Here is a 27,423-nt window from a genome sequence, read left to right as displayed (position 1 = left end):
CTAAAAAAAAAAAAAAAAAAAAAAAAAAAAAAACCCAGAAAATAACAGATGCTGAGAAGGATGTAGAGAAATTGGACCCATGTGCACTGCTGATAGAAATTAAATGGTATAGGTTCTATAGAAAACAATATGGCAGTTCCAAATTTTTTTTAAATAACATTACCATACAATCTACCGATGCCACTTCTGAATATATACCCAAAAGAATTGAAAGTACAGTCTCAAAGAAATGTACTTGTACACCTATGATCATAGTAGCATTTTTCACAACAGTTAAAATGTTGAAGCAACCCAAGTGTCTATCAATGGATGAATGGATAAGCAAAATGTTGCATGTATATACAATGCAATATTATTATCCTTAAAAAGGAAAGAAATTCTGACATATGCTACAACATGGATGAACCTTTCAGATGTGCTAAATGAAATGTCAATCACAAAAGGACAAATATTGGGCTTCCCTGGTGGTGCAGTGGTTGAGAGTCCGCCTGCCGATGCAGGGGACACGGGTTTGTGCCCCAGTCTGGGAAGATCCCACATGCCGCAGAGTGGCTGGACCCGTGAGCCATGGCCGCTGAGCCTGCGCGTCCGCAGCCTGTGCTCTGCAACGGGAGAGGCCACAACAAGTGAGAGGCCCGTGTGGCACACACACAAAAAAGGACAAATATTATATGATTCCTCTTATATGAGGTACCTAGAGTATTGAAAAATCAGAGAGACAAAGTAGAATGGTGGTTACCACAGGCTGGAGGGAAGAGGGAATAATATAGAGTTTCTGTTTTGCAAGATGAAAAGAGTTCTGGAGATGGATGATGGTGACGGTTACATACCAGTATGAATATATGTAACACCACTGAACTGTACACTTAAAAATGGTTAACGTGACAAACTGTATGTTATATGTATTTTACAATTTTAAAAAATTGAAAATAAATATGGACACTAAAATGCATAGTCATCCAGCTATTCCAGAACATACTTATTTTTTTATAGATTGCCATCAAATTTTTTAGTTTGTTATAGGATTCACAGTTGTCAAATAATGCATGTGAAGACCATGCAGATTCCCATATCCCAGCATGAAAAGCACTCAAATGAACAAATAATCACAATAAAATACCGTGTGTATTATGAAGGGGGCAAATCCATAGAAAAGTGATCAAGCCTAGTTGAAGGGAAGGATAACCTTCCAGAGGAATGAGGAGAAGATGAGGAGAGATGGATATGTGCTTTGGGCAGAGGAAATATATGTACATAGACCCAGAAGCAAAAGGGAATCTAGCACATACCAGGAATGAAAATGTTCATTATGGCCCCAAATTATGGTAGCAATCCAGGTAAAAGGTCATATAGGCTGGACTAGGGTAATTGCAACAAGAGTGGATACAAGTGGACGATATTCAACCTGATTAACAAGTGAAAGAGTCAGAAAATGGTGACTACCTATGAGAAGAACAGGAATTAAGAATGATAATAACAGCTGACTTTTTTTTTTAATTTTTTTTTGGCTGCACCGCACGGCTTGTGGGATAATTTTAATTCCTCAACCAGGGATCGAACCCTGGCCCACGGCAGTGAAAGCGCAGACTCAATCACTGGACCGCCTGGGAATTCCCAACAACTGAGTTTTAAAAAAGCTCATCATGGCCCAGGCATTGTATTAAGCACTTTACATAAATCATCTCACTTAATTCTCACAATACTCTATGAGGTATTTACTAATTTAGAAATGCTGGGTAACGTGTGCAGTGTAGCACAGATTGGAAATAGCAGAATTAGGGCTGCAGTCAAGGACGGTTCACTCCCAAACCCATGCTCATAACCACTATCTAGACAGTCTCTCATCAACTGGGTAGAAGGTATGGCCATTTACTGAAGAATAATGGGAGAGGGTGTATTGGGGAAGGGGGTCAAGATAATGAAAATATTTTTTAAACACTTTAATGGAAATGGATGTTATATATAATTTATTAGTTTCATGATCTAAATATCAAAAGAAGTTTTACTATTTCTAAGTTAAATAGGTCAAATATTAAACGCATTTAATAATGAACAGCCAATAGAAGTTAATTCTATTTACCCCGTTGTTTCTCAGCCTAGCTGCGAGTCAGTATCACCTTTAGCATTTTTATTTTTTTTATTCTTTTTTAACATCTTTAATGGAGTATAATTGCTTTACAATGGTGTGTTAGTTTCTGCTTTATAACAAAGTGAATCAGCTATACATATACATATATCCCCATATCTCTTCCCTCTTTCATCTCCCTCCCTCCCACCTTTAGCATTTTTAAAATCAAGGCATGTCTGGAGTTCACCCCATGGAATAAATATATGGAGAGGTATCTGTATCTTTCTAAAACTTCTCAGAGATGCTAGGGCTGAGAGCTGCCATTATATACAATTTATGGCAGTGTTTTTCAAAATGGGAGAGCAAGACTGATGGCATTAGGAATTCAGGAGTACTTATTAAAAATGCAAATCCTAGGTCCCCTCCCATGCTTCTATATAGGATCTCTGGGAGTGTGGCTCAGAAACTACATTTTAACTGGCTTCTCAAGAGACAGTTATGTACAATAAATTTTGACAACTAATAGTATGTGGTATTTATCTGCATTCATATTATAGAGGTATTTTAATAATAAAAGCTATACCATTAATCTTCCAAATGTGTAACAGTGATAATATATATTGAGGACACACCATTTTAGCATCTAATAATTCTCTGTTCCTTTTTGTTTACTTTTTAAAAGTATAATACTCCATTTCCAGTCATTCCCAAATCAGTCACTATTGTGTGAAAGAGAGAACACAAATCCTTGAATCAGTAGGAACTGCTACTCTGTAATGGTGTTCCAAATAATTTTGCATGTCAGAACTATGCCCGTTCATAATAAATCTAGGCCACGGCAAGGTTACAGGAGCTGTTTCCAAATAACGCTTCCACAGAAAACATGTGTCAGATTTGTTTTTCTGTGTCAGAACAAAGAGCACAATAGGAATGGATTTTTACTCCTCTGATGATTCAAAATATTTGTTGTTTAATGCTAATGGGCTTTGAGTCTCCCCAGAAATTGGTTTCCCATGTGTCTATTAGTTAGGGCTGTCATGTACAGTGATGCAGGATGTGCACTGCACAACTCCAGGGGACACCATGCATACTATGGGCTATGATGTGCAACATGGTGACAACTCTCAGAGGCAGTAATTAAATCCCAAAGAAATTTTTAAATTCTAAATTAAGTCTTATTTTACTATTTTCTATGGCATCACATTGGGAAATATGTCTTTTACTTGAAATGGTACATGTACATTGTTGACTAAATAGCTCGAAAGTACATTGGTAAATAAAAGTAAGACATGTGCTCACCAAAGATAAGATCATTGATAATTTGGTTCAAAAAATTATAAAAAACTGTTGCAGCTAGTCAAAAAAAAGTTCATACAACTTTTTAAAAATATTAAATTTCAAAGTAAAGTTTTAATTTTTCCTTAATTTGGCTTTAATTTAAAATGTAAAGATTTAAGATTGTTTATTTTAATCTTGACTGCCTATGTAAACAATAAACTGCCTTTTTAATTCGTTCGCAAAGCAATAGTGTTTGTTATCACAAAACCTGAGGTGCCACTTAGAGAATGTGTTTTTCTATTATAGACATATAATGATTAAGTAAATGTTTTTATCAGAGATTTGAATATAAACATTTTCACTTTATATGTACATTAGAAGCAAGAAGATAGTATATCTCAAAATTTCAAGAAATTTGACATAATTATTACCATTTAGAGATACCTAGTTTTAAAAAATTCTTATTCTTAAAAAAAAATTAGGCATATCTCTTTTACTCTTGACGTTTGCTTTCTTAATCTTCTAAATCCAAGTATTATAAGAGTCTAAACCTGATATATTCATACCTGGAAGAGAGTATTATACTTGAACTTTTGTGAGTTTTTTTTTCGGTACGTGGGCCACTCACTGTTGTGGCCTCTCCTGTTGCAGAGCACAAGCTCCAGACGCGCAGGCTCAGCAGCCATGGCTCACGGGCCCAGCCGCTCCACAGCGTGTGGGATCTTCCCAGACCGGGGCACGAACCCATGTCCCCTGCATCAGCAGGCGGACTCTCAACCACTGCGCCACCAGGGAAGCCCTTAACCATACATTTTAATGATATTTTACTTTACTCAATTAGCATGTGATTATGCAAAACAGACTTTGCAGTATTTACTGAACATAGTAACCAAAAGTAGGTCAAATATTTCAGATAGCAAAAGGCATAATTTACAAGCCCATAAACCTATTTTATGAAGTACTGTCAGTTTAATTTCAGAGTGCTGTAGTGAAGACAAATATATTCATGTTCTTAAACCTGAAAATATATTGAATATTGATAGTTAAAATTAACATTTGCTTATTTGGGAACTGAGAACCCATGAGACCTCCCTAACACTAATTTTGCCCTCCCCAGCTACCTGCTTCATCGTTAATTTATAGCATTATCAACAGTTCTGCAAGGAGGGAGAGAAACACCATGTAGTGGACCTACTGTGTGCCACACAGTGTGTGCAGCAAGTACTTTTAGGAAATCAGGAGGGAAGGAAAAGAGGCAAAACATAAATGAGACAATTTTATTACCACTTGGCAGTTCTAATAAACTTAATAAGAAAATACATGATATTATTGATTAAAAGTGTGTTTAAGGATTTTTCTCTATATTTCATACATCCATTCATTCTCCCTCAATAGTATGACTGCTTGATTATTGGAGATATTTTAATGAATAAATAATTTCAAATGCAATCAAACAGTGGAACCTACCCTGCATGGAAAACTGTCTACCAGACTGTGCCTATTCTAATGAAGGGAAAAGCTTCCTTGGTAGATGTGAAATAACATATGGTCTCTCTAGCGTTAACATTACTGATACAGTGATACACAGACAACCCCATATCAACCTTCTCAGTGAATTCCAGGGATTAATTTTTGGCCCAGAGTAGAGTAAGAAATGGAGGCCAGCTGAGAACATCCCAAATCAGTGGTATATTGGATGAAATATACCAATATATATTGGATGAAATTGCAAGTGATAAGTTTGCAATTTCACAGAGAGGAGTAAAAAGGTAAAGCTCTTTCAGTTATCTCGTACAGAAAATAGTCGCTGTTCCCTAACTGTATGTGCATCTAAAGAAGCTCAGTTTTTTGGTTTTCTGGTTTTTGTTTTGTTTTGTTTTGTCCTCAGAGTGCACATATACCCCAGCTCCTTCACATTACCTCACGCTCGCGCTCAATAAATATTTTCTGAATGAATGAACTAGTGAGTATTTCTAATACTCACTTGTGATTGAAGACACTATGCCAGTGAGATAGAGGCATCCTGAAGCAACCGGGGGCCAGATGTGCAAGAAAGGCCATAGTCTCCTCATCTGTGAAGTGCCTCCCTTACTTCATGGGTTGCTGTAAACATTATCTGAGACCATAAAGCTCTTTCAGAGAGAGTGCCAGGCATCAAATAAGCCCTTGATGGTTGCAAGTATCAATTATGTTGTTACCAGTACTAGAATGGCTGATGCTTCATGTGAGGCCAAAGTGTTTTGGAAGCTCTGAATTTTACGACTAAAAGAATTTTCACTAGTTCTGTGAAAAATGCCATTGGTATTTTGATAGGAAGTTCATTGAATCTGTAGGTAGCCTTGGGTAGTATGGTCATTTTAACAATATTAATTCTTCCAATCCAAGAACGCGGTATATCATTCCTTCTGTTTGTGTCATCTTCAACTTCTTTCATCAGTGTCTTGTAGTTTTCTGAGTACAGGTCTTTTACCTCCTTAGGTAGGTTTATTCTTAGGTGTTTTATTCTTTTTGATGCGATCGTAAATGAGATTGTTTCCTTAATTTCTCTGTCTGATATTTTGTAGTTGGCATGTAGAAATGCAACAGATTTCTGTATATTAATTTTGTATCCTGCAACTTTACTGAATTCATTGATGCGCTCTAGTAGTTTTCTGATGGCCTCTTACAGTTTTACTTCTTCCTTTCCAATTAGGATTCCTTTTATTTCTTTTTCTCCTCTGATTGCTATGGCTGTAACTTCCAAAACTATGTTGAATAAAAGTGGTGAGAGTGGGCATCCTTGTCTTATTCCTGATCTCAGAGGAAATGCTTTCAGCTTTTTGTCACTGAGTATGATGTTAGCTGTGGAACATTTTGGATGAGCCTGGAGGCTGTCATCAGTACTTACAGGAGAGACTTGCACCTCTGGACAATGGGCATCCACCTACAGAGAATAATTTCAGAGACTTCAGTGACAGACTGACTCAAATATCTCTGCCATTCTTCTCTCATTTTGGAAATGTGTTCATTAGACCCAAAAATCATTGTTCCTTTAGCCTAAAACTTTATTCCTTTAAAATATAAAAGTTTGGCTAAAGTCTTACATACTGCCTTCTTACTTACTCCTTACCTCTCTTCACTGCCAGGCAGTCACTTTTCAAGTTCTGACAATGTGACCTTCAACTATTTATTGAATAGTGCTTCTCAAATTTTAATGTGCATAGAAATCAACTGAGGATTTTGTTAAAATGCAGGTTTTGGTAAGACTTAGGGTCAGACATATTTCTTAAACTAAATGCAGCTTAGCATAGCGTCAGGATTAAAAAACAAAAAACAAAAAAACATTATTACCAGCACTCCAGAAATCAGCTATAGTGGGCTGAATGGTGATCCCAAAGCTATCAAGTCCTAGTCCTGGAAACCTGTGAATGTTAACATATACCGTAAAGTTTCTGTAGATATAATTATAGTAGATCCTTGAAATAAAAAAAAAATTGTCCTGAATTAAGCAAGCAGCCTCTAAATGCCATCACGAGTGTTATAAGAGAGAGACGGAGGGATTAGACACACACAAAGAAGGCCATGTGAAGACAGAGGCAGAGATTGGAGTGATGTAGCCACAAGCCAAGGAATTTAGTCGCAAGAAGTTTAAAGAGGCAAGGAACAGATTCTCCCCCTAGAGCCTCCAGAGGAAGTGAAGACCGGCCGACACCTTTATTTGGGACTTAACAGCCTCCAGAACTGAGATTGAATTAAATATCTGTTGCTTTCAGCCACCAAGTCTATGGTAATTTTCATAGCAGCAAGAGGGAAATAAATATACTAGCTTTAATTTTTTTTTAATGAAATATCTCTCATCCTTTGGTGCCATTAAGACTCATATACTTTTCTGAGAACACTTTTTAGGGAACCTGAACGAAATGAGTGAAAAGTCCCTGTCTGATATCTTCATATTACTGAATGACATAACTTGCTCAATTTTTTTCCATTTTACTTTTCAATTTTAGATACAGTTACATATTTAGCATTGAGAAATTTCTGTATCTCAATTACTGGCCCTATTTACTTAATTCTTAGTTACTGTAATTCTTAAATTGATTTAGCACTTTTACCGTCAGCCTGTGTATAATTAATGATATGATTTGATTTTTCTAAATAATTTGTGGTTGTAACTAATAATTGAATAACCCCTTCTAATGTAGAAGCCAAGTAAGTAGTCTAAATTTCTTGCTGCATTGTTTTCTATGCAACTTATAACAAATTACCACGAAGTTAGAAGCTTAAAACAACACAATTTAGTATCTTACAGTTTATAGTTCGAAAGTCTGACATGAGTTTTATCAGGCTAAAATCAAAGTGGCAGCAGGGCTGAGTTCCTTTCTGCAGATTTATAGAGAGAATTAGTTTTCTTATCTAGCTTCTAGAGGTTGCCCACATTCCTTGGCCCATGGCCCCCTTCCTTTATACTCAATGCAGCAGTGTTGCATCTATCTGATGACCCTTCTTCAAGAGTCACAGCTCCTCCCTGATCACAGTGGGAAACGTTTTCCTCTTTTCAGAACCCTTGCGAATACATTGGGTTGACCCAGATGATCCAGGCTAACCTCTCTATTTCTAGGTTCTCAACCTTAATTACATATTCAAAGGCCCTTTGCCATGTAAAGCAACATATTTACAGGTTCCAGAGATTAAGACATGGATATCCTTGGGGTCCATGATCTAGCCTTTCTAGTTCCACCACCTAATTTTGATGATGTAGGAGATTTTAATATTTCGAGTTACTTTTAGAAAATAAAAGAGCCTTTTTGATTTTTTAATCTTAATTATTTTCTAAAGTCACTCACTTTAAGTAAAATACTTATTTAAAGCATTACTCATCCAAATAGTTTATCTTTGTATAGTGCTGCTAAATAGAATTCCAGGCTTTCAGCCATTTTCAGAATCATTATTGTTAGAGTAATTTTTATACTGGAATTATTATTTTTCCTACATTAAAGTTATATAATAATTTTAGTAATACTATTTAAAATATATTGTTTAATTACTTGTTAGGTGATCTTTCTTGAAGTGAAAGACAAGAATTATCCTATTTTTATAAATTAACAAGCTGAGATGGAGATATTGATTTTACCAGTGCCTATCAAAAGGGAAAAAATGAGCTAAAGTAAGAGGCCACAAATATTTGACCTATAATCCTTTTTGTGGTTCTTTAAATTCCATTGTAACCAAGTTATTGATTCATTGTGTTTTTCTAACACGTTAACTGAATGTGTTGCCTAAACATTAGAGAAAACTAGTAGACTCTCATCTGCCGATTTTTTTTAGGTATGTGGACATTTCTGCCTGTCTCAAATCCACAAATTCATCAAAATGTATTCATATCCCTCTCTTCCAATGCACCTATCCTGATTATGCCAGTCCACAGTGATATGGTTCTTCCAAAGATTTAAACTGTTTCTTTGGTAGATTGTCCATTTGGTAGGTACATGTGAGCTGCCTTGAATTATGCATTACTTTTTCTATGGATTAACATTTTCTTCCAAATGAATTGTGAACTACGTGGTGGCAAATGATATTCATTATGTCTCTTCATATTCCTCTTGTGCTTATCATACTGTTCTGCCCATTGTGGGTAATTATAGCACATTTGTTGGTTGCTCAGCAGTATCACACCCCCATCCTCCTCATCATTATCAGCATCATCCGTAAGCATTTACTGAGAAAATGACAAGTCATTGTCTAGAACAGCAAAGAATGTCCTCAGAAATGCTTAACACATGTTTTTCTTGCATCATACACAGGAAAGGAAATACTGTCTTGTACTGGCGAATTCATGGGCCAGTTATGAGCACAAAAAGGCAGTGTGATCTAATGAACATTTTAAGGGATTAAAAAAAAAATCAGGAGATCTGCCTCCTACTCCTTCAGGCCTTCACTAGCAGACTTAACTCTAGGCAAGCTAAGTTATCTTGGCCATTGTGCTGTTTCCTCACCCTGCAAAATTGCCCCTGTAGCAATTTCTTTCCTACATATGCCACTAGGCTATACTGTGTGTATATTTAAAAAATAGAAGATAATTTATTTTTAAAAAGGTATATTTCTCATAAAAACCAAATTCTCTTTCATTGTCATCTTAAAATCACATTCTCAAATGGGAATTCCCAAGGGGATAAGTGGTTTTTAAAAGACATTCTCTGTGGAATCCCCATTTTAAAAATCCCCTGAATGTGTTTCAAGGTAGTAAAAGCTCCTCCTCTGCTCTGTGGCTCTACACTAGAGCAATTTACTTGCCTTCCTTGCTTCTGAGACCTTGAAGTTTCTGGAAACATCCAAGAAACGATCAAGGTCCCAGCAAGGAAAACCCCAGCCCATGCTGAAGCCTAATTTATCTGAAGTGTTATTGTTATACCCACTCTACAGATTGTACTCATTCTACAGATGACGAAACTGCCTTACAGGATTGTTGTGAGTTGCAAATGAGTAAATTTTTGTGCAAACCCTTATGCAAAGACATTGTTTTTAGGTGCTTAACTCAGGAAAATTGAAAAAGTTCATCTATTAATCTATCTGCTTTGCTGATGTTAATAGCTTCATGTTTATTAAAAATTCACAAATCTGACATTTCAGATTTGAGTGATCCACATTCAAATTCATGTTTTTCATAATCAAAATATGTGATTTGAACTAGATGCTGTATGTTATGCTTTATCTTCATTAATTAATCTTCATTAATAAATAGCATCAACTATTTCTATGGCTATGACTATCAAAAATGTTTACATGTTTGATAGCCTTAACGTGCCTAAACAAATCATACAGACAGAAAGGACTTGGATGACTTGATATTTTAAAATGACGTAAATATAAGTAGACAAGTTGGTATTTTGTTTTAGAAGTAGATGCTATTGGGTTGTTTGGCATAATTATCATGGTTAAAAATAAAAGTATTTTAAATGGGCAGATAACAAAGATAAACACACATTTATTATTTTTTTAATCTTGAGATCACAATGTTGTATTTGCACATTACCCTTAAACCACATCCGCATGTTTTGAATTTCAGAGAGTTTAGGATTAAGGGCAGTTCTTTTTATCTTATGCTTATTCTCAGAGTTTGTTTTGATTTTTTTTCCCTAGCATGATACATAAGAGTTTTAAGTTCTTTAAAGATCCTCTGGACTTATGAGCAAAGGAAGAAGAGGATCAAGATGATCTTATTTTTATTTAATATTTATTAAGCACACAAGTTATTCCAGAATTTTTGGAAAACACCAAACTAAAATAGCCTCAGAAAAAATGTTTACCTCTTAGATTTTTAGATTGAGATGTCTAAACATTCCTGCCACTTTCCTTTTACATATGAGGAAAATAAGTCACAAAATGCTTAAGTTGCTTATCTCTGGTCATATAGCTGGTTAAAGGCAGAGATTAGAAGAGCCCCTGATGCTTTCCCTCCTACCCAGTCTAGACTCATTCCACTATCCCAAACTGCCACTCATGACAACTAAATGTTTCCAAGAAGGATAAATATGTCATTATACATTAGAATGGAGGAAGATTGACGGCAAAGATGGTGTCCTGTTCATCCATGTGCCTAGCACGCAATAACAATAAACACTTTATAAACATACACTGAATAGTGGAGCTGCTGACCAGTGCTCATTTTGCTCTATCACATAGCAGTGGAATCAGTGCATCATCTTTGGCTGAGGTAGGCATCTTAATTGAAGCCTAGCTGTTCAATTAGCCTCGATTTTGTGGTCTCATGGGCAATAAAGGTCACAAACTCTTCCTATCTAGAAGGAAGTAACCTCTAGAGCACTGGTCTTGAAGATCTTAACGCTCAAATTGACCATACAAACGTCCCTGTGCAAATAACATTTTACAACGCCCCCAAGTTGATGTTCCAACACAGTCCCTGACTGTATTGTTCTGCTGCCCAGATGAGCAGACAAATCCACACAGGCTCATAAATTCCTATTATAACGTACTCCTTAAGCAAGATTTTTAGAAACCAAGAAAGTAATTAAAATATTACAAAATTATGCTTGGTAATGTAAGGTACATCTAAGGTAGTATTACAGTTATATTTCAATCTAAATCCAAAAAATTATATTTGATCCCCAGACAGCTAAAACTTGTGTGACAACAAACTTTCCCAATAGAATGCTAAGGTAATAATCCAGGCAAATGGGTACCCTCATTTAAAATGAGATTTTTGTCCGAAATCCCATGATGAGCGAAACTAAACCACACAAAGGATGCCTTTTTGTCTGTACTAGATTTGGTCTGAAGTGACCCAAGACACTTGAAATAGACTAAGAGGAACTTCTTGTCTCCTTTTCACCCAAGCCGTCTTCTGTAATTCTTTGTTTACCAGGCTAATGAGAAAATCTTGGCAAGAAAACGAGCCAGAGGCTTGTTTCTAATTCTAATTCTAGCTCTGTCCCATGTAGCTATAACTTGGGGAAATTACTTCTCTCAAGTCACAGTTTTCTAATCAGTAAAGTGGAGGTGATAAGTGTGCTTGTTTGTTAGTTCATTGTGAGTACTAGATGAAATAATGCATGTGAAGTGTTTAGCACAGTGCATGACCCAGTTTGATCGTTTAATAAATATTAGATTTTAATAACAATAGCTGAAGCTTGGATGTGAGCTTAAATGGGATGTAGGAAGAGGATGCCTTTCAGCCACCTATAATCTTAGATGCAGGGTCACCTCGGGCACCTTAATAACAGTTGCCCTTTCACGTGATTCAGCCTAAGTCCTTAGGCCATGACACCACATGTTGCCAACAGAACATCCGAGTAATCAGGAATGTTCACTAGCGTTAAGTTTTCATTTCCTTCAGACGCTTTGCAGGAGTGGGTAGTGGATAGGATTTGAGGGTCTGGGGTATTTGTGCTAAATCCAATCTTACTATCATTTCTTCAACAATAATGTAAGTTAAATGCCAATTTACTGTCTAAAACATGACTAAATAGAATTTATGGCTCATATTGGTTCATATTGGTTGCAGCAGCCTTCTAGTCCTGAAGGTTGGGACAAAGTCTTATACATCTCAGTTGTCTTTTCTGTTCCATCCTCCATTCTTATCACAGCACCATCTGCTCCAGCCCCATACTTTCTTCTCCAGAAGACCTTTTAAATTCTCCAGCGATGTCTTTAAATTAAAACTCATGGTACTCTGTTACATGAAACTACTCAGTGACTTCCTATTGCAATTTTTTCCCATCTTTATTGGAGTATAATTGCTTTACAGTGTTGTGTTAGTTTCTGCTGTATAACAAAGTGAATCAGCTATATGTATGCATATATCCCCATATCCCCTCCCTCTTGCGTCTCCCTCCCACCCTCCCTATCCCACCACTCTAGGTGGTCACAAAGCACCGAGCTCATCTCCCTGTGCTATACAGCATCTTCCCACTAGCTATCTATTTTACATTTGGTATTGTCTATATGTCAGTGCTACTCTCTCACTTCGTCCCAGCCTCCCCAGTGAGGTGGATGGACCTAGAGTCTGTCATACAGAGTGAAGTAAGTCAGAATGAGAAAAAGAAATACTGTATGCTAACACACATATGTGGAATCTAGAAAAATGGTACTGATGAACCTAGTGGCAGGGCAGGAATAAAGACGCAGACCTATCTCATTTAAATCAAATTGAAAGCCATTCTTAGAGCCCACTTAGCCTACAAAATTTAGGTCCTACTTAATCCTAAAATTTATCTCATGTCATCCCTTCCCCATCCACTTCTCTGTTCTCACAGTAATCTAGACACAATGACCTTCTTTCTATATTTTTGAACAAGCCAGGCGATTTCCTGTAAGAGGACCATTGCATTTGCTATTCCTTCTGCCTGGTATGTTATTACCTAGCATCTTCCCACGGCTTTTGTATTATTCAAGTTTCACTTAAAACATTTCCTTCTCAGAGAGGCCTGATTCAACCTCACTATCTAAAGTATCTAGGTCCTTTCCAATTAATATCAACTTCATTGTTCTCAGAGCACAGTATCTATACCTACAATTATTTGTTTACATATTTATGATTCTTCTTTCTCTACTGAAAAGCATTGTAGTGAGAGCAGGGACCTTATCTTATTCACCATTTATTATCAGTGTTTAGAACAGCGATCTGCTTATGGATTCTCAATAAATATTCATTAAACATGAGAATGAATGAATGACCTGAAATCTTCCTTTAGTAGTAGCCTCGTCTCCACTGACTCCCCATCCCATACCTCTGAAATGTATTCAGCATTGAATATTGTTTAGGACTTTGCTACTTTTATATCAGTTAGCTTTTATCTAATCCCTTTAACTCTCCACATCAGGGGTCCCCAAACCCTGGCCTGTTAGGAACCGGGCCACACAGCAGGAGGTGAGCAGTGGGCAAGTGAGCAAAACTTCATCTGCCACTCCCCGTCGCTCACTTGCATGACCGCCTGGACCATCCCCACCATCACTCACATTACTGCCTGAACCATCTCTCGTGTTACCGCCTGAACCACCCTGCCCCCCACCATGTGTGGAAAAATTTTCTTCCACAAAACCGGTCCCTGGTGCCAAAAAGGTTGGGGACCACTTGTCCACATGGTCACCCTGCATTTCACATTCCAGGTAAGGCTGCACAGGCTTCCTTTGTTCATTTGCTTATGATTGCTGGGTGGGGCAGCATCACCTCTCTTTGGGGGCTGAGGACAGAGAGGTGGACACTTACTAAACCCTTGGATAAGTTCTTGTTTCCTCCAGAAGGTACTCACTTCCAGGCAATGTTGATTGGCAATATCCTTTAGACCATGCACAATCTTGTATAGAAGGCAAAGTATGGCAGTGTGAGTTTTTACAATCCCACCATGTTCCTAATTTATACATAGGGTCGAGGACATCTTACTAGAGAATGTGCTCATTGTCATAGCAACAATTTACAACTAATTTTGAGACATTCTTCCATGCTTGCTGGGAGGTGGTCTGGTGTTGGAGAGAGCAAAGACTTGAGTTTGGAAACTTTCATTCGGAGTTCCAACTCGGCCATTTACTAGCTGTGAGTCTTTGGGCAAAATATAATATTTTTCTTATGTGATTAAAAAAATGAAAATAGAAATGCCTAACTTAATTAGTAGAAATGCAAGCAAAGCCCCTGTCACATAGAGGATTATCAATAAATTGTGACTCTTATACTTCTCGCCATCAAGTGTGCATATGACTCATGCCCATTTTGAGGTTAACGTTTGGAAAGTGGGTAGAAGAAAGATATTTTTCTTCTCTCTTTTGTTCAGTTATGCATTTAATCAATAAACATTATCGTATGTCTTCTCTGTGCTGGACATGAGGCTTGAGTGTGGAGGAACAAAGGTACATGATGGTAACATCCCTGATCACAAGCAGCTTACAGTCTAACAGGGGGACAGTCAAGAGACCAATAAGATACAGTATGATAGTTGAGAGGAGAGTTAAGAAATGGGTTCTGTGGAGATACTGCATAGGGGCAGGGGGGGTGGGTCCACAAAATCCTCCAAGAAAATGAGTTCTAAGAATAAGAGAAAATGCCCAGATGGTAAAGGAGAAGAAGTTCCTTCCAGATTTCCATATGGAGAAGTTGCCTGTCTTCTTCATTAGACTGTGAACTCCATGAGGTCAGGTTCTTATTTCATTCAGTATTGTATCTCCAGCACCTAGGACAGCGCCCGGTGCACACTGGTCTTTCAATAAGTATATTTGAATGAGCCCCTCCAAAGCAAAGTATGATTAACTCTGTTCAGAAGCCTATATTAAAAGATACAGATGAGGTTTTTTTTTGTTTTGTTTTTGTTTTTTGTTTTTTTTTTTTTTGCGGTACGTGGGCCTCTCACTGTTGTGGCCTCTCCCGTTGCGGAGCACAGGCTCCGGACGCGCAGGCTCAGCGGGCACATGGGCCAGCCGCTCCGCGGCATGTGGGATCCTCCCGGACCAGGGCACGAACCCGCGTCCCCTGCATCGGCAGGCGGACTCCCAACCACTGCGCCACCAGGGAAGCCCTAGATGAGTTTTTTAACTTCGAATTGTATGGAGACAATGAAAAAAATTTTTGAGGTTGACAGAATCCAGTCTATAATGAGAATGATAAATAATTTACTACACATTCATAGTCAATGAATTATAGAACCTCACTATATAATGAGTTCAGGTATCAATTTATAGTTTCTCCTCACTAAGGAAGTGGTTTTAACCCACAATTAGTCTTGTTAATTGAAGAGACTATGTTCTGGCTTTGTCATATCTTCATTGTCAAGATGCAGTTATCCCACTGGGATGGGATGACCACGTTCTGTCAGCCTCTCTTATTTCTGATTTCTTAGTCTTCGATCATGTCTGAAGCCCTTTGATCCAAACCAATAACACCATGCAAAATTCGAAGCGCCTATCAGCTTGCTAAAAGGAATCTATATGTGATGTCATAGTCATTTTTCTCTTACTCCCAGATTGTCTCTTATTCTCCTAAGCAATTGTATTGTCCTTGCAAAATGAATGTTCCATCAATGTTAATGGTGGAAAGGAAGTAAAAGTCCCTTTGTTCATAAGAATCACTTTGTTTTTGGAATCTGAATTGTAAAGGAAACCTCCCTTCCTGCCTGCCACCCCACGAGCATAGCAGAGGCTTCGTAGTCAAATGCTTGGGTACAAATCCCAGCATTATCACTAACTATTCCACTTACATTGGTTTTGTTTCTTCATAGCATCTTCCATTCTTCTCTCCACCCTACTCTCTACCTAGGGAGGCTGCTTCTATGGGGTACATGCATGGTATCAGGGATCTGGACCCAGTTAGATTTGGCCAATATGAGGCTCCAGCAGGAAGGTATTTATTCCCTTGATCCTCCTTCTGTGAGATTACCTATAGCTATCTATGTCCTTTGACATCAGTTATCTGCTCTGCTCCAGCACGCTCTCACCCTGTACATCTCTCCTTCCCTCTTGGGTTCTGATAAACTCTCCCACTTGGGGGTGAGAGAGAGGCCTGTGGTAGGGATAGTGTCAGTTTCAGTACTAGTAGCCCTGGCTTCATGCAGGATCCCTTGTGATGACCCTATATGCCATCCATTAATCCCTGTGTACATACACAAATGTTGCCGTTGTTTTCTGTTGGACTTCTGACTGATACACTAACCATATAAGCCTGGGCCCTAGCTCCTCCTCTTGCTTTAGTTTTCTTATCTGTAAAACAGGATTAATAATGTTACCCGCATTGTGGGACTTGTGTTAGGATTAAATGAGAGAAATTTTGGCACTTAGTAAACACTCTTTAAAAGTTAGCTCTTAGCACTAGTATTATTTTGTTACGTGGTGACACTTTCTGTAAAGCATGATTAAATAAATAGCATGCTCGCAGTTTATCTTGTTGGACTTTGTTTAATCACCTCAGATCCAAAACCATGTTGGTTATACACGTTCTTTGAACCAAGGCCCAGGGGAGATATTAAGCATACAAAGTTAGATAAAGATATAGTCTCCAGTCTCCAAGGACCTTGAACACTACAATATAAAATAGTAAGTGCAAAAAGAAAAATATTTTTAAAACTGTTATGGGAGCTCAGGTAACGAGCAGAGGAAATTCCCAAGATGCTTCTATTTTCAGAGGGAAACATCATTGAATGTGAGGGAAAAAAAAGATATTGTTGAAAGTTTGAGGAGAGAAGATATAAAAAAATGGGAGTGTGGGAGAGGGGAAGAGCTTATCATAGACAATTATTATGCAAGCGCTATAGGTCCAAAGGAGTTTATGGTCATTAATATTTGTGAGAAGAGTCATTATAGTTTTCTTTTTTTCTTGCCAAACTCAGTCATAGCTATGCAAAAACAATAAAAGGAAAGTTGGGTCGAAACAGTGCTGGAATTTTTTCAATGAGTGTAACAGGATATGTGCAAGGAATTTGAAGAGGTATGCAAGTGAACAATTGTGATGCTCCACCATGGACTCTTAGCTGTACAAAGTGGAAAACGAGTATATAAAGAGGGTAGTAAACATTGAAACATGGTAGTTTAATGGATCAGCAGTTCCAAAGATCTGAAAGGGCTTCCAGATTATGTGAGCTAGAAAAATAGGAGGTGGAGGTTCAGAGAGTGGTATGCTCGGAGAAAAGATTTTGGAGTCGTGTAGTTAAAGAAGAGTATACATTCATTATAGAAAATTTAGAAAATATCATGCTATAGAAAAACGTATACACTATACGCATACACATTTGTGTGTAAGGGTGTGTTTCTGAAGTATTACTTTCCATTATCCATCTTTCACTGTACCAATGATATAAGATTTAATTTTTGTAACTTCATATCTAATAATGCAAGTTCTGCTGTTTATTCTTCCTTTTCAAAATTATCTTAGATAATGTTAGCCACGATCTTCAAGGTAAAATTCTAAGGAATCAAAAGTACCCCATTGGTATTTTGCTTAAAATTTTAATACATTTATTTTATAATAATATATTTCCTTCAGCAATGTAGCCTCTTTGTTTAGTTTTTATGTTATTTTAGAAAAGTTTTTCATAAAAGATGTTTGGAAGAATGTTATAATTTTTAAAAAGCATACTGCAAATAAAGATTGTATGCACAATAGCTAATAGGTTATTTCTAGTGTGAAACCAAGCTATTATTTTTGTGTGTAGATATTTTGTACTGGTTTCAGTTAGCTGTCTCTGATTTTCTAAGTAAATTATCATTCTATATACAAATATAATTTTTCTCCTTTCCAGTATTTAGAGCTTATATATACTTTTAATATTATTTTCATTCATTAAAATTTCCAGAACATTTTGTATACTAACAGTGAGATCAGACGTTCCTAAGTTCTTAACCTCACTGGTAATGCAAAGAAGAACCTTTTTAAATATGGACATTTTTGTAAGCTGGGAGAGAAAAAAAGTTAATAAAGTCAATGATCTCCTTCAGAAATCAAATCTCCACCTGTCGAAATATGAGCAAAACTTTTGGGTTCTTTATGGTAAATACTTATAGATTGCAAAAAATAGCCACCATTCTTCACTTTGTCTTTTATCTGTGCCCCTTTGCATTGACACTTGGCAAGTGCTCCCATCAAGAAGAGAAGTCACTCTGCCTGCCTCTTGAATCTCAGCTGGCCTGTGACCTGCTTTGTGCAACAGGATGTGGAAGGACAAGTCTGCTGGTTCTGAGAATAAGCCTCCAACAGGGAGGACAAAAGCTGTCTTTCACATAACCCTGAGAAGTGTGTGAATAGTGAAAAGATATGTCTAATTGCAAATGAATAAGAAGATACAGAATTTTGAAATAATTATCAGCATAAAAAATTCGGAAAATAACTTGTATCAGAGAAATTTATAATGACAGACCTTTTGAAATGTTAGAAAACAATTGTTTGTCCAAACTTAGACTCCATTTGCAAAATCATTTCTCTTCCAAAACAAAACAATTCCCTAAAACTAATGATTCATAAAGGCATTCCAGAGCCTTAAAATGCTAGGAGATAAAATTCTTTCTTCATTTGTCTTTATCAGGGGCCATGCTGACAGTCTCAGTGGGGGAGTCACCAGTACTTAGCTTGTCTGACAACTTTCATACTCTGAAATGGATGTTTCAGTTTTTGTGCAGCAACATACTGCTTAGTGCGCTTTTTGTTTAACTGACTTTGGCTTCACTCTTGAAAAAGTCCCGTTTCGATGTATCAGGTTTATGCCTCCTCATTAGTGTTTGGCAAGAAAAATCAGGCAACACATGTACTCAACTCATAACAAGTTTATGAATTTGTATTTTAATCCACTTCTGGGAAAACACAAGCAGCCAGAGATCCAAATGATATATTAATGGTCTAAATTGTACTTTAATTCATCTTTTCCCAACACATGAGAAGTAATGAGGACCTAACTAAGCATTCCATAAGTCTTTTGATTCACATGTGAGGTCACAGATCATCTCAGTAAAATCTCAGGTTCCACATGCTCCTTGGTGTCTGACCCCCCACTTCAATTTCAGGAATGCTTGTATCTTGATATTGATCAATAGCTTGTTCTTGTGCTTTTCGTTGTTGTTTTTGTTACTTAAAAAAAAAATCTGTGTCTTTTGCTTAGGTTGCACATAAATGTAGACCATTATTCATGGTTTCAAATGAGTATCATTTGATTTACTGAAATACTTGTGTTGGTTGTAACTTGAATTATTCTAGAAAAGATTAAAGGGTCTTATCTAAGGACTATGAGCATTTTGGAAGTTTTCCTCTTATAAACATAGCATCATCATTTAAAAGAGCCCTTCGATATATAAAGTATAGAGTTTTCATGTGTCTTTTAGGAAATTAACTCTGATTAAAAAGTTATTAGAATGAATAAGACCATATATTGTATGATTCCATTTATATGAAAAAAAAATTCAGAAAAGGAAAGTCTATAGAGATACAAAGTAGATAAGTGATTGCCTGGGACTGGGGGTGGAAACAGGGTTAACTGCAAATGGGAACAAGGGATCTCTTTGGGGTGATGAAAATATTCTAAAGCTACATTGTGTTTCACAGCTCTAGAAATTTACTAGAAGTCATTGAATTATACACTTAAAACTTTAGAATGAATTTTATGTTATGTAAACTATACCTCAATAAAGCTATTATATTTTTAAAAGAAAAAGAAAGGTTAGTAGAGAAGTTTAAAACAATTATTTATAACATTTTCTAATTCCTATTGAAACAACAGAGGTATCCAAATAAGAAAGCTTTCAATCACTAAAATATGTCACACTCAAGCTGAAATAAACCTGGTTCTTCAAAGGGGCTCTGTTAACCTATTATATCCATTCTGGATGCCAGAATCATGATTTTACTGTCAATTAGGCCCATTCTGTATAATAACTGGAAAGATTGTTTAAATTTTAACTTCAAAATACATCCAAAGTTTTAACTGAGGATGACTAAATTTAACGAATGAATTGAACCATGTACTGCAACCTAAACATAATTATACAAACTTAGGTAATGGAATTCTGATATGATCATTCCATTTCCTTATCCCAAAGGAATTGACAAAACTCTTAACACAGTATAACTACAATAGTGACAATATAGTAAATTTTTTTTAAACAATAGGTAATATTTACTGAGGTTTTATCATGTACTAGGCATTGTTATGTGCTTAGCAAAAATAGTCTTATTTAATTCACACAGCAACCCTAAGAGGCAGGTGTTATGACCATTTTGTAATAGAGGAAACTGAATCTTAAAAAGGATAACTAACTTACCAATGTCACAAAGTAAGTAGGTGGCAGGGTCAGCATTTGGATCCAGGTCTGTGTGTCCACTGCATGGTGGTTAGGAGCATGGGCTTCATGGGAAGTAGGTGTGTGAGTGTATGTGCCCTACTCTCTAGCCGCATGTCCTTTGGGAGGTTCCTCAAACTCTCAATGCTTTGAGGTCCTACATTCATAAAATGAGGATAATAATGCTATCTAGCCATTATATATATATTTTAGAGAATTAAATAAGATGATAAATATAAAGCTAATATTTTGCTCAAAACATAGTGGGTTCTTAATAGATGATAGATAGTAGTATTAATGGTAGGAGTAATTAGTATTCACGTTGGAGGAAAATACACATTTTATAAATGAACACATTAAATTAATTAATCAAGAGCATTAGTTAACTTCATTCTAATTCTCTAACTTCCTCTCACCTCTTCTGTCTCATTGTTTTTCTACTACCCTACACTGTGCCTTTTTTTTAAAATTAATTTATTTATTTTTGGCTGTGTTGGGTCTTCGTTGCTGTGTGCGGTCTTTCTCTAGTTGAAGTGAGCAGGGAGCTACTCTTCGCTGTGGTGCGCGGGCTTCTCATTGCGGTGGCTCAACTTTGCTGCAGAGCACGGGCTCTAGGCACACAGGCTTCAGTAGTCGTAGCACGTGAGCTCAGTAGTTATGACTCGCAGGCTCTAGAGTGCAGGCTCAGAAGTTGTGGCATACGGGCTTAGTTGCTCTGCAGCATGTGGGATCTTCCCGGACCAGGGCTTGAGCCCATATCCCCTGCACTGGCAGGTAGATTCTTAACCACTGTGCCACCAGGGAAGTCCCTACACTGTGCTTTTTTAATGATGCATTTCTAAAGTTAAATTTGTAATTTCCTGACTATCACCAATTACTATACATCAACAGTTCTAATCAGATTTTTAAAATAATTTCATAAAGCGTGTTGTTCATTAGGAAGATTTTTCATTTTAGCAATTTTTTTAAAATTTTACTAAAAAGATTTTTTAAAAATATACTTTTACACATATGTAACCACACTTGGAAAGATATGAATAAAGTAATTTTCATTTGGTCTGTACAGATTTTTGTGAAAACAGCTCCTTCTGAATATTTTCCTAGGTCTAAAATTATAGAAAGTTTAGTTGAACATTTTTTTTCATTGAAAATAAAAGGAATCATAGATACAATGATCACCAGAATTCCTGTTGGGAAGGAAACAGTATTTGCATGTTGTTTACAAATTGGGTGAATAGGGCAGAAGGTAAGGCTTTGGCAGCACCTAAATGTGAATTCAGCATTTTCATGCAAGACAAAAGAGATTATTCTGTTACTCGGTAGAGTGGAAAGACAAACAGGTAGAAGGGAGAGGTTGCTAGAAGGCTTAACCACAATGTTATAACAGCTTCAGGTGTACCACATAGTAATTCCATATTTTTATAGATTATACTCCATACAAAGTCATAATAAAACATTGACTATGTTCCCTGTGCTGTATATTACATCCTTGTAATTTATTTATTTTATACCTAGTGGTTTATACCTCTTAATCCCCTTCATCTATTTTGCCCCTCGCCCCCCACTCCCCTCTGGTAACCACTAGTTTATTCTCTGTATCTGTGAGTCTGTTTCTGGTTTTTGTTATATTTGTTTTATTTTTTAGATTTCACATGTAAGTGAAAATATACAGAATCAGTCAGCTATACTTCAATAAAAAAGAAAAAGGAAAAAGAAAGAGGAGGCTTAACTAACTAAATGCTTAGGTCCAAGCAGGATTTTGGCCTCTTGTTTATTTTGGTGTGTTTTGTTTTGCTTTGTTTTGGGGGGTGTTCAGTTTGGTTTGGTGTAGAGACTTGCTGGATTTTGCAGGAACCTACTTAAGGGCATAGGACTTATGAATATAGAGAGGTATTAAGAGTTTGAACAACCCACCCAGAGACACACAGTGAACATGGAGGGAATCACACTTATACCCAGTTTGGCCTTACTTGAAGTTATCTAGCTTCAGAAAACCCCAAAATCTCAGGGTTCACAAAAATCACAGAGCAGGCACTTAACTCTCACAAGACTAGAGAAGTGAGATTTGAAATTTATTCAGATTTCCATGGACAGAGGGCTTTAACACACATGGCAAGGATATATATAATAATGTAAAATAGTGAAACTATGGTCAAATATATATCATTTTAGACAATCAGTCATTTTATCCACAAGAACATTAAAGACTAAAGATGTTTAGGTACTTGACTAAGTTAAAAACTGAACAGTCAAGCTTGTATATTTTAATTCTTTACAATCTATATTTATTCTATAATATTTAAATATTTATTCTCTTGGATCTAGAACTTAATGAGAGAGATAAATTTACCACAGTGATGATGACTTATTCTACAGTTCTATCAATTTTTGCTTTAGCTATTTTAAGGCTATGTTTTCAAAGGTTCATTCAAGTTTAGAATTATTATATCTTTCTGTAAATGGAATCTTTCATCATTATCTAGTGACTCTCTATCTCCAGTAATGCGTTTTGCCTTAAAGTCCATTTTGCCTAATATTAATATGCCAATACCAGCTCTCTTTTGGATAGGAACTTCCTTTTGTGTATTCTTTGATTATTTAATTTTCAACCTTATATTTTACTTCATATTTTTGTGTTCACTCTAATAATCTTCGTCTTTTAACTTAAACATTTGGCCATTTACATTTATTGTAATTACTTAATTATTTAAATTTATTATTATTGTATTAATTTGCTAGAGCTGCCATAACAAAATACCATAGACTGGGTAGCTTAAATAACATAAATTTATTTTCTCATAGTTCTCAAGGCTAGAAGTCCAAACCAGATCAAGGTGTTGGCAGATTTGGTTTCTTCTGAGGCCTTTCTCCTTGCTTGCAGATGGTTCCTCTCACTGTGTCTTTACATGGTCTTTTCTCCATGCACACAACCCCGCAATGTCTCTCTGTGTGTCCAAATTTCCTCTTCTTATAAAGTCAGATTGCATTAGGGCCTACCCTAATGGGCTCATTTTTACTTAATTAACTCTTTAAAGGTCCTTTGTCTAAAACATTCTCTGAGGTACTCAGGGTTAGGTTTCAACATATGGATTCTGAGGGAACACAATACAGCCCATAATACTATCATTACATTTGTGTATTTTACTTGTCCTGTCTCTTCCAAATTTTTCCTCTCCCTTCTTGCCTTCTGTTTCACTGATTGATTGCTTTTTCCTCACTTTGTTTTATCCTCTAATAATTTAAAGATGATATACACTATCTCCTGTTGTGACCCAAATTTATACATACATATTTAGCAAATTCTAAAGTTAATCTGTATAGCTGCCCTCATTCTAAAAAATTTAGACACTCCAACTTTAACTCTGACAACTTTCTCCAAGCATACATTTATATAAAAAATTTTAGGCATACTGTTATTTTTATTACAGAAGATACTGTTAACATTTGTTTATATTGACCTATATATTTATAATATTTGATTCTATTCCTTATCTATTCTATTTTTTCTTATTATTCTACTCTTTGTCTCTAACTTGCCAGCTGGAGTCATGTTCTTTTGCCTGAAGTACATGCTGCAGAATTTCTTTGAGCAAGAGGCTGTTGTTAGCCAAGTCTCTTATTTATTTATTTATTTGGTCTAAAAAATCTATATGTTGTTCACCATAAAAGTGTTTTCTCTGGATGTAACTCTGGAATGATTCTTCTTTTCTCTGAACACAGTGGAGATATTTTTTCATCCTTTATTTGTTTCTCAGCTTTATGTTGCTGCAATAGGTCCTGTTAGTCTCTCTATCTGAAAGACTGGATTTTGTTTCCTGTCACCCCCACCTGACATAATCATGAAATCTTTGCTGAGATTCTCTAAGGTTGGGCAAGTACCTGCAAGACAAGGATGACTTTAGGGTTCTGCTTTCCTCTCTGGGCTCCTGCTTTCATTTATTTTTTGGACTCTGGGTATTCATCATTTTCTTGCCAGTGTATCAATGCATGTTACAAGTTATTTTTTAGGTTTTATCCAGATTTCTTATTTGTTTTCAGCAGGAAGGTCAGTTACAATATCTGGTATGCTATTCTGCTAGAAGAATAAGGCTGGTCCATCTCTCATTTAAAGAGAGAAAGACAGAGAAACAGAGACAAAAACAGAGACAGAGAGAGACAGAGGAGCTTTCTTTTCTGTTAATAGAGTTCCATTTTGAAAGGAAAGGACTTATTTTGGATCTTTTTCCCCCTCTCAGTCCCTGCATGATTTGCCTTACATCAGGAGCAGCCTTGATTGAATAAAGATTACAAGCACCTTTTGTATTACATATGAAATATGTATAGCTCATGGCCTTGTTTAAGTAGGGACAGCAAAGTTAGTTATTGGTTTAGCTGTGTGAGAATCTCAAGAAGTCTAAGTTACTATCCATTTAAATTTTGTGCTGTATAAACTAAAAACTAGGTGACGAAAAGCATGGAGAAATCCATATAAATTTAACTGGGAGTTACATGGGGGAAATGAGGACTATGGATTGAGTTTATACACAATTGGGCACAGAAATAACAATGAATATTAGTTCATCCAGGCATATCTATGGGAAACATCACTAATCCAGTACAACCCTCCCTCCCCTTGGGCTAAGAAAGTGCCTCAGGATTCTTCTCAGCACCCAATGCTGTTCCATAGTAAGCTGGAAGATGAAGCATCAGCAGAATAACAAATAATTCTAAGCTGTGTCTCTGTTCCTCCATTTTTCTGTTGGCATATTATTAGCAACCTGTTTTCATAGGTGTTGCAGGGGAAAGAATTATTTCAATTTTCTAACTTCACCCTTTTGGAAACTCTGCTATCTGAGGTGACCTGTGTTAGTGCTCCCTATAATTGACTACACAAAGACCCAACAAGTAACAATCCAGTAATTGCTCAAGAGGAACAGGAAGGCTTGTTTACAGGTCCTTCCAAATATAGAACTTCTCCATGAAATTCTACATTTTGATCTAGATTTGGAAATGAATACATTATGAACTTTTCCAATTACACTTAGTGTTTTTTTCTTTTTCTTTTTTTCCTCCTAGAACTTGAGATCAATGTCTATTGGCTTGAGCAGGAAAAGACTACAATTCTTCTATTTGCATTACCTTGTTTCCACTTTAGGGCCTTTCTACCAGCTGTTCCCTTTTCCTGATAGGCTCCTATTCTAGATCTTTACAAGGCTTACCTCTTCTTAGCCTTCAAGTCTTGGCTTAAATACCTCCTCCAGGTCTTTTCTGATTACTCTACCTAAAGTAGCCTTCACCACCACCAAATCCTCTAGCCAACCATCTTCTTTATTTGCTTTATAACACTTATCCCTCACTGTAAGTATTGTTTCCTTTTCATGTCTATTGTCTGTCTCTGCTTACCTAAACATAAGTTCCAAGAGATCAGGACCTTTACTGTCTTGCTTATCACTGTATCCTTGGCACATTCAACAGTGTCTCACATGTAGTAGCTGCTCAAAGATATTTGTGAAGGAATTGATACAAAGGAGAAATATGTACTTTCTGTATAGGTTTGACCTATAGAATTAATTTTCTAAAGAGATTTTAATTTGTAAAGAGGTTTTTTTTAAGTGGTTCATTTTTTTAAAACTATTTATTTATTGGTCATGCTGTGCAGCATGCGGATCTTAGTTCCCTGAACAGGGATCAAACCTGCACCCACTGCAACAGAAGCACAGAGTCTTAACCACTGGACCACCAGGGAAGTCCCAAAAGATTTTAATTTACAAAGAGATTTTAATTTTGTAGAGATTTTTTCTGACTCTTATGATAATAAAAAGAAGGGACCCCATTTCTCTATATATAACATAAAATATATAGCTGTTTAAGTGGAAAAAGAATGTAATGATTAGAAGGACAAACACATGCGCCTGGGTTTTAATCTGAGCTTCTCAATTTACTAGCTGTGTGAGGTACTCAACCTGTTTTTCAGTTTTTTAACTTGCAAAATGATGACAAAGAGAAGACAATGGGACTGGGAAAAAAGTAAATAATGTTTTATTTTCAAATACTGAAAATAATGTCTGTCCTTAGGAAGACTTCTATGAATTATTTATCGATATTGTTATATACAATTGCTATATATAAACATTATATGCATGTTCAGTTAACTTTTCATAAATTTCTTCACTGCCAGGAGAAAATAATAATACCTACTCCATAGGATCATGGTAAGTATGAAGCATAAAGCACTTAGAATAGGATATAACACAGGTATCACTCAATAACTGTAGATTTTATTATCATGTAAAATTTACTGAAATGAATTTTGTTCATTTACTCTCTCCATTCTCTATTTTTCTATGTACTAGTCCGTGATCTTTATTCGTGACAGAAATTCTCATGGGCAGGAGGTGTCAGGATACATTGACTATGCCCACAGGCTAAAGACTGAAGATTTTGAAGTCTACTTTAGTGGAAAAAAAAGACTTCTTCCAAGACCCACAGATATGAGGTAAGTTGTGCACATTTTTCACAACTTCAATAAGAGAACAAGCTTCTCAGAGGTAAAGATAAGGATTTTTATTTTATTTTCTGGAATACTAATGTATATATAGCAGGAATGTGGTAAGAGTGGTTTGAATAAAAAGTAAATACCTTTTAAAACAGGGAATGAACATAGATGCATATTTTCCATTAACAGCCTGAGGAAGGGAACTCTTCAGAGATGAGATAAGTAAATTCTCAGTGACATTCCTTTTAAATGATAAGTAGAGACTAAAATTTGCTACTCTCACATGGCTCTTGCACTACTTGGGACTTCATCTGTCGAAAAGCCTCAAGAGCAGTCCATGGAACACATTCTCCTCTTTTTTTTTTTT

General features: G+C 36.3%; 1 protein-coding gene across 1 annotated transcript in view; it reads left to right on the top strand.

Annotated features, from left to right (window-relative positions):
* Positions 1-27,056, top strand: part of LOC112397895 (uncharacterized protein C4orf22 homolog) — a gene marked incomplete at both ends in the record, with an annotated part of 283,872 nt that extends 256,816 nt beyond the window's left edge. The window contains one exon of the mRNA XM_024742197.1: positions 26,914-27,056. Within this exon, the coding sequence (XP_024597965.1) occupies positions 26,914-27,056 (143 nt within the window). The remainder of the gene's footprint in view (positions 1-26,913) is intronic.
* Between the last annotated feature and the right edge of the window lie 367 nt (positions 27,057-27,423).

This window comes from Neophocaena asiaeorientalis, unplaced genomic scaffold (assembly GCF_003031525.2).
Source record: "Neophocaena asiaeorientalis asiaeorientalis breed wild unplaced genomic scaffold, Neophocaena_asiaeorientalis_V1.1 scaffold1010, whole genome shotgun sequence".
Taxonomy (NCBI): domain Eukaryota; kingdom Metazoa; phylum Chordata; class Mammalia; order Artiodactyla; family Phocoenidae; genus Neophocaena; species Neophocaena asiaeorientalis.
This window is presented reverse-complemented; position numbering and strand designations above follow the sequence as displayed.